An 8,726-nucleotide genomic window follows, 5' to 3' on the forward strand; every position below is an offset into this window, starting at 1 on the left:
CATTTTAACTAAGCATGTATCGATACAAAGCTCGTATGTATCGATACATACTGAAGCAAAAACGTTTTGTGATTTAAAACAAATTTATATATCGATGCAGATGAACATGTATCGATACATACTGACACAAAACAGTTTTTATGAGTTCTTTTAAGAAATGTATCAATGTGGATCTTTATGTATAGACACGAAACAATAGTATAGGCTAAAAACACAAATGAAACATGTAAACTAATGCACAACCAACAATTAGACAATGATCACACAATTTGCTATCATTCAAAACTTATTCAAAGTAAAGAATTTGCTCACGAAGTGTCTATCCAATCAAGAGCCATATCAGCAGTTGAGGTATTCATGAAGTAATAAAATGTTGTCCTATTTTCTTTATTGGCAAGGATTCTAACAGCCTTAAAGTGTAAATGTGATCCTTTTACCAAGGATGGGATTTCATCCAACATTTTCAAACATTTAGCATAAATAATGTTATCTTCTGGGAGTCCTTGTTGGCTTGGCCCAAACCCATCGAGCATACGATCAAGAGATCGTTGAAGTTTCTCTGTTGCCCCGATTTTCTCTCCTTTCCCTAAAACCTTTCTCTTTTTGGAAGAACTTGGTGTTGGGTTGGGTTGTACTTCATTGCCAACATCAAAATTATTTGCATCTCCTTCACCCTCAGTAATTGTGTTATTCTCACGACCGTCTTCAAAAACAGATCCTGATCCTTCACATGGTAATTGATCTTCATATGGTTTGTAAAGGGCGAATCCAGTAGCTATGGCACCCTTGAAACATTTATCTAGCAATTCAACAAACTTAGGTCCTCCATGTTTCCATTTCAAAATATCTGGATCCTCCTAAAAAATAAATAAACATTCAAAACATATATCATGAAAAAATTCATACAATTAATTAAATACTAGTCTAGTATACATCGACATAACCGTACCTTACTCTTTTCAGCCCACCAATCATCGTCAGCCATGATAGTTTTCTTTTCATGATCCCATCCTACTCCAGTTTGCTTATCCACTAACTTCACAAATGATGAAAACTCTCTTTTCAATGTATCCCATCTATTCTTTAGTTGAGTGCGATCATAAGCATATCCGGTTTTCTTTTGAAATTTTTCAGTAATATTCTTCCACCCTTCTTTACTGAAGTGGGTAGTTGGCCTATTACCCGCTTCTATTTCTTCAATGCAAATTTTTAGCAAACTTTCTGTTTTACTGTCATCCCCCCATTTTGCAACAACTTTTCCATCCTTCTCTAAACTTTTCACATCTTTTTTAGATGTCATTCTAGTCATCAAATACAATATTAATATTTATCACTAATAGAGTAGAAATTTGAAATAAACCTATTAATATGTATCACTCAAATAAGAGTTTATGTGTATGTAATATGGTATTTACAAACCTATTATTATTTAATCCTCATGGTTGATATAAAAATATAACTCTATATAAGTAACAACAAATACATGCTCTAAATAAGAATTATGTGCTTTATCCAACAATAGTGGCACCACACACTATAACTACTATAACTTTTCCAATAGCTTCAAGTTCCAAAATTAAATTTCAAAATAAGTTGAAAACCCTATATCACAAATTTAACAAAATAAGTTGAAAAATTGAAAATCGCAGATAACATTAAAGAAGGAGAAGATTCGTGATAATTTTTACCTGGTGCAAAGAAGAAGAAGACGGCACTGCTCACGCCGCCATTGAAGCAGAGGGAAGAAGACGGCACTGTTCACAATTTTGAACAAAATGAAGTTAAACCCTCGAAGGGTATTTTCGGAATTTTCAGAAAGTTTAAGGATAACTATGTAACTTTGCTTTGGATGTAACCTTCCGTGTTTTGAATTTGCATTTTCTCTCTCATCTCTCGCAAAATGGAAATTTAAAAGCTACTTGGATCATCTTCTCATTTTTAATTAAAAAAACATTTTTTTAACATAATCATTTTTAAAAAATCTGAAACAAACACTCTTAAAATTTTTAAAAATGATTTTTTAATAAAAAAATAGATTTTTTTAAAAAAAAAGTTCTAACAAACGCAGCCATACTATTTGACAAAAAAAAGTTAAGATTTTATTCAACAAAAAATGATTTTTTTGAAAAGATTGAGGACCAGTTTGTTTTAGCTTTAAAAAAATGGATTTTTTCTTTATATTTTTGAAAATGGATTCTACAAAAATATTTTTTAAAATACTATAAGTTTTTCTAAATTTGTTTTTTATAAATTAAAAGATTGAATTGTGTATTGTATAACATAAATATACATTATTAAATATCAAAACATAGTCAAAATTACGTTTTTTTCAAAAGGTTGTATCTTAAAAATGATTTTTATAAAAAGCTATTTGAAATAGCTTTAAATTTAAGTGATTTTTTAAAAATTTGATATCCAAAAAAGGTTTCGATAAAATGATGAAATACCTAAAATAACATTTTAAGAATAACTATTCAAACCAAATTTTCATTTGAAGCTTTTATAAAAAGTTTCTTTGTAAAATTTTTTTACACTAAAATATGTAACACTATAAAAATCATTTAAAAAAAAAGTCAAAACAAAAGGGCCATAAATCCCATTAGATTACAAAAGTCGACAATTATGTGTAATAATTTGTAGAAATTTAAGTTTTTTATCATCATTTGATTTTGTTAATTAACTATATAGTCTCCGTCACCGGTAGAGATACAAGTAGATTGCAAGGAGGTGTATGCTGCAATTATGAAGGAGAAATACAAGATGGGAATAGAACTTGTTGAGAATGTATCAAGTATGAGTAGTATAGATAATAGTGGTGTGTCTGTTGAGAATGTATCAAGTGTGAGTAGTATGGATAATAGTGGTGTGTCTGTTGAGAATGTATCAAGTGTGAGTAGTATGGATAATAGTTTCACATTGGTTAAAATTCACTCTCCTATCACCTTAATTAAGGTTTTGGGTGAATATGTGGTGTGTCTCTCACAAAGATGTTGCTCCAAAAGAAGAAATCTCACAATATTCAATGCTCCCTAATAAAAAAAACTCCTCCAATAATAAATCAAAGTCGAAAAATATGTGTGGCCGAGATTTATCGCGAAGCAAACAGAAGTGCAGACGTGCTTGCAAGATTAGGAGTTAATCTTAAAAAATTATTTCTTTTTTATAAGAAATGTCCACAAGATAGATATGCCATATGTATGATATTAATTTAGGAGACTTTGCACAAACTTCTTTTAATAAGATTGATAGAGTGTAATCTCTTTCTGTTTTAGGCTTAGGCTCTTGAAAAGAAAACATTGGACCCTCACTGCTCATGTCAGTAAGATATTACTAATTTTGAGAAAATTCATATATAACCAACGTTCTTAAACATGCTATACATTCTTAAGTAACAAATTAACAATACAGCTTCCTCGCAAGTTCATAGTATGCTCCTTATCCACTTGTGTTTTATTAATGAAATAAACTTATTTAAATACTGCAGAGTACATAGGCAAATGTGAGGGGTGAATGTGGCGTCTGTTTAGACCCTTCAACCTGGTAATAAAGCTTAAGAAAATGTGTCCTTATTCGGTGCATATTATTGAGCAGACAACAATGAGATATTAGGCCAGTGAACGTGCACAATTCAAGAAAATGTTTCTTAACATCACACGTTCTCCCACTTTCATGTGCTGGTCCATGTTAAAAAGGAACCATATAAAGAATACTACAAGAAAAACTATAAAAAGTTAGTATTCAAAGATAGCCCTAAGCATTTCAATTGGTTTGCTCAGTCATTTCTGGAGGCTGATGAGTTTAAGGAAAAAGACCTTGGTCCCATTCTATTAATATAAACATTTGTAAAGGGAAATAACTTTACTATGTGATCAATCATTGACGAGGGAGATAAAATTAATATCTACTATCATGAGTACACCATGATACATAGGTAAAGACGCAGGAGGCAAATCACATGAAGAAAACAAATATCAATGAGTAATTAGTTCTCTTATGTATCTTTCTGCATTATATTATGTTTGTGGTATGTATATGTGCACGCTTTTAAGCAAACACTAAAGACTCGCATCTTATTGCGGTCAAATGGATTATGAGGTATCTCACTAACCCACCACGTATGAGTTTATGTAGGGGTGCTTAAACGGACCGTAATTTGCGCACCTGAAAAAAATGGTGGATTAGGTTGGGATTTTGTGTCCGCCTATCCGCTTTGCCCGCCTCGTTTTAGGACCGTCCTGTCTTAAGTCTGCCAAATAAAGGGACAGATTGGTCCGCCAGTTCGCCAACCTAGTTACCAATCATTTAAAATATTAATTTTCTTTGGCTTAAAGTTAATACTTGAACTATAGTTTTGGAATACTTGTTGATGATTCTATTTTATACATTTATTTGTGAATATATGCAATATTTTTTAAAGTAAAATTTGTTAAAAAAAAATGTTTTGCAAAAAATTATTCTAAAAAATAAGTGAAAAATCTAATATAAATGTAAAAATAAATCTATTAATCAATTAAAAAAATGAAAAATAAATATATAAAAAATACGCAGACAAGCTCGCCGCCCGCCAACCTGCCACCTTGACGGACCGGGCATGATTTTTAAGCCCAATTTCACTTGGCGGGCTTGTCCTCCCCGACCCTTTTTTTGACGGGCTTAAGACGGGGTGGACGGTCCATTTTGCCACCCCTAGGTTTATGGTACCCCAAAAGTACTGATTGTGTTTTAATTAGATACTCTAATTTCAATTTTGCTGGTTGTAAAGTGGATTGAAAAAATACCCATGGTACGTGTCAGGTTCTTGGAATTTTACTTGTCTCTTGGAATAGTAAGAAACAAGAATATCACGTTATCGACAGTTAAACTAGAATACATTGTTACGAATAGTTGTTGTGCACAAATAATCTGGATGAAACAACAGTAAAATGATCAAAGTATTAATCTTGAAATTGTCCTGATTAAGAGCGATAACACTAATATCATAAACCTCACTAAAAATCTGATACTTCACTCTCAAACAAAACACATTGAAATTAGACACCATTTTATTAGGTATCATTTTGAAAAAGAGGAATGCGTAATTAAGTTTGTGGCTTCATATAATCAGTTGATATATATTTTTTCACTAAATCTCTTCCTAAGAAATTCTTTTTATAAGAGTTAAATTAGAAATTTTAAACTAGTCATGCATTGATTAATCCACATTATCTTCTTCTATATGTGTTCTAAGTGTTGTTATGTGTTTATCTATTTTCCTACTTTTTTATTATGTCAAAGAAGGAGAAGTATTCTCTTAAAGGGAGTCTACTCTCTTTATATGTTAGGGGAGTTAACACTAAAAAAAAAAAATCTTCTTAGTCTCTATTTTAGCCACCACCGTAAAAGATATGTTGTCGTCATCAAGAAAAGGGAAGATTTTGTTCTATGTATTGAACAAGTATAATATCAAAGGTTTCGATTATGCCAAAATAGAACAAAGCAAAAAACATTAACATCTTCAAGAAGAGAAGAATGTTTGAAACAAATTAAAAAGCGAGATGTTTATGGTGATTGGTGCAAAAATGTCAAAGGCTAAAAAACATCATTAATAAACAACACCAATTACTAAATGATCGCATGTAAACATGTGCTTCTTACTTATTTTTATAGGATGAAAATATGTAAAATTAAATGTGTTACTCTAAAAAAAATTAAGATCGTATCTCACATGCACACATACACGCAAGCGCACACACACACACAATTTCTTTTTCAAATTTTATCTGATTTCAAAACTTCTTTTAAAATATCTTGGTTTGGGCAAAGCTTTTGAAAACTAAAGTATAATCGATTATACTACTTAATCGACTATACACCAAAATTCTCCTTCTAATCAATTATGGGATGAAACTATTCAATAATTGGTCTAGGATGCCTTGTAATGAACTATGCTTTTTATCCAACAAAAATATTCCTATTTTGATAGGTCATAATCGATTATGGCTGCACACTAATTAACTATTATGCAAAGATCATCCCTTCCTATTTTAAAAATACATAAGAAATCTAAAAAAATATAATATCTCTTATACTCATTTTGTTGCTCTTAGAATTATCTCATTCACTTAAATATTATTTTAGTGTTAAAGAGAGCAAAAACTTAAGTAGAAATGTCTTGTGTAAATAGCTATTGATTTAGAATTGTAAAAAAAAAAGATGAATGTTCTCTTGGACTCTGATATGTTATTACAAATGTTGCAAGTAGAATCTGAGATAAAAAATTTGTGTAAAAAGGTTGTCAGTTGATCTTGTTGTAAAACCTTTGTGATAGTTAAAACCTTGGGGATTAGATGTACGTCTCATGGTTTTGGGATAAACAAAAATAAAATTCGATGTGTTCTTCTTTGATCTCTTATCTCTTTATTTTTATGTGTTTAATTACTACTCTTTTTCTTCATATTCTAGTTTTTAAAATCAACCTTAAAAATTATTTTTCAAAGTCACTAAAAATGTTTTATATCATAGTTCACCCCTCTTGTATTTAAAGTCACTTAGATTAAAAGTGGCATCAGAGCCTAACTCTTGTTCATAGAGTAATCGTCTTGGGAGGTAGGATGAGTTCAAACAGTTCCTTAAAAAATCCATATCTTTCAATGGTGAATGGTATGCTTATTGAAAAGATAAAATGAAAATTATTATGGAAGGGATGAGTTGTGATATCTTGGGCAATGTTAAAAATTGTTGTATTCATTCTTACACATCAAGTTGATGGTGTTATGAAAAACAAATCTAGATACCTATAGACTAAAGAAGGTAAAGAAAATGTGAAATGCAATTCGAAAGCTATAGTGATATATCTATAAGGGCCCACGAGGGGAGTTTAGATCTTACGGCCCACAGACTGTTGAGATCTTACCACCCACAAAAGGGAAGGTATCGCTCATGACGCATCCAGTTGCCCAATATAGGAAACATGGGGATTGACGTTCCTGGTTCATAGATGATGCGAAACAGAGTCAAGGGAATAACATACGTCTCCCTAGTAAATAGAGATTCAACGCTCTATTACCATTAATGGGGTGGAGGGTTGCAATTACAAAGAAACCCTAAAACCAAACTCATAGGCCTCTATAAATACCTTGGAATTAGGGTTAAGGGGTGTATTTTGAGTCGTGAAATACCCCATAATACAAAGCTTCTAACTCTCATGAGCTTGATTTAACCTCATAGAAAACACCATTAAAACGGAGTTTCTCACCACAACGAGCTTGCCTTAACCACCATAAACACCCTTAAACTCTTAAGCCTCTGGCCACCCCTACCAGCATAGGGGTGCCACACATCTGTACTTTTTTTATCAAGTACAGTGACATGAATTTTGGGGTGTAACACCCTAAATCCCGAAAGTTATATGGAAATATTTAATTAACAATTTAAGGTGTCACCAACGATCAACACCAAAATGTCATCAAAAACATGTGACAGCATGCAGCAGAAAATCATTTCATAACAACTTCATTTTTAACTTCATAAATAAAGTATTAAACTTTAAAACACCAAATTCAACATTAAATTTAAACATAACAAACACCATGTTCCCGATATTACAAGATCAGAGCACTAAAACCACTAAATTGTGATAAAGCGATAAATAAACTAAATAATAGCTCCAACAAGCTACCTTCCACACACAGCAACAACTTTACTCCTAAGTATCTGCGAGGTGTCCATGGTGGACAACATTAAGCAAAAGGGGTAGGAAATAAACTTTTTATAAATGGTGTAAAGAATGCAAAGGTAGAAAAACATACAACATATCATACATTCAATACACAACCAACATCATCATAATCTCACACCCGTTCACAATAATATGCAATTATATGTAATGCGACTCACGACACAATGTGACACTATGCATGTGGTATACACTCAACATTTGGTTCTTTCAGGAATCGGACCCCCCCTTTCGAACCCATGAGCCTCCGTCCCTCCCTTCTAAGATCCAAACCCCCCCTTCTAAGCTTGGGACAAGCCACTAGTCCCCCCTTCTGAACTAGCGAACATGCCTTTTTCAACGATACGATACAATGATGCATGTCCATGTAAATAAATGCAATAACAATAACAATGCTTACGGTCCCCTTCTAACCATAAACAACATGAGTTGACACAAAATAGTAATTCTGTCTTCTGAATTACTATCCACCAATAATAGCAACAATGTTCACCATCAATACATAACTAATCACCATATAATCATGCATTTCATAAAAATACGAGTCATTTTCACATCATATAGAATCACCAAACAACAAAATCACATTGAATACGCATCCACACAACACTCAATCATGTTAAATCATCTTAACATCAATCCATCTTTAATTCATTCGTTTGCGTCAATTAACCATTTGTTTGTCATTGTTAACTATTACGTAACAAGTAAAACTATTAATTTTCACAAATTCCAGTACCCCTATATCCTCTTAATACATTATTATGAGATATCCATGCGTGTTAGCTTTCCAACGCTTCAAACTGCACCTCATTCGGACTTACAAAACTAAAGTTATGGCTGAAACAATCTAATAAAATCATATGCTTCAGCTCAACAAATTTTCAAAAACAAACTAGCATCAATCGGTTTACATTTGGGTGCAACTGATTAACATTAATCTCTATTACATTTTGCCTTTTCAATTTTTCATATTTTGTCTAAGAGAAATCGATTGATCCAGGGAACTAAT

At 31.9% G+C, this 8,726-nt stretch overlaps 1 protein-coding gene across 1 annotated transcript; it reads right to left on the minus strand.

Moving 5' to 3' along the window:
• Window positions 1-308: 308 nt before the first annotated feature.
• On the minus strand, window positions 309-1,521 carry LOC127095119 (L10-interacting MYB domain-containing protein). Its single transcript, XM_051033852.1, has 2 exons — window positions 950-1,521; window positions 309-857 (listed from the first exon to the last, which is right to left on the minus strand). Exons 1-2 carry the CDS (start codon window positions 1,307-1,309, stop codon window positions 309-311), a joined length of 909 nt encoding a protein of 302 aa, XP_050889809.1. The 5' UTR covers window positions 1,310-1,521.
• Window positions 1,522-8,726: the final 7,205 nt, after the last annotated feature.

Source organism: Lathyrus oleraceus, chromosome 6 (genome assembly GCF_024323335.1).
Source record: "Lathyrus oleraceus cultivar Zhongwan6 chromosome 6, CAAS_Psat_ZW6_1.0, whole genome shotgun sequence".
Classification (NCBI taxonomy): Eukaryota; Viridiplantae; Streptophyta; class Magnoliopsida; order Fabales; family Fabaceae; genus Lathyrus; species Lathyrus oleraceus.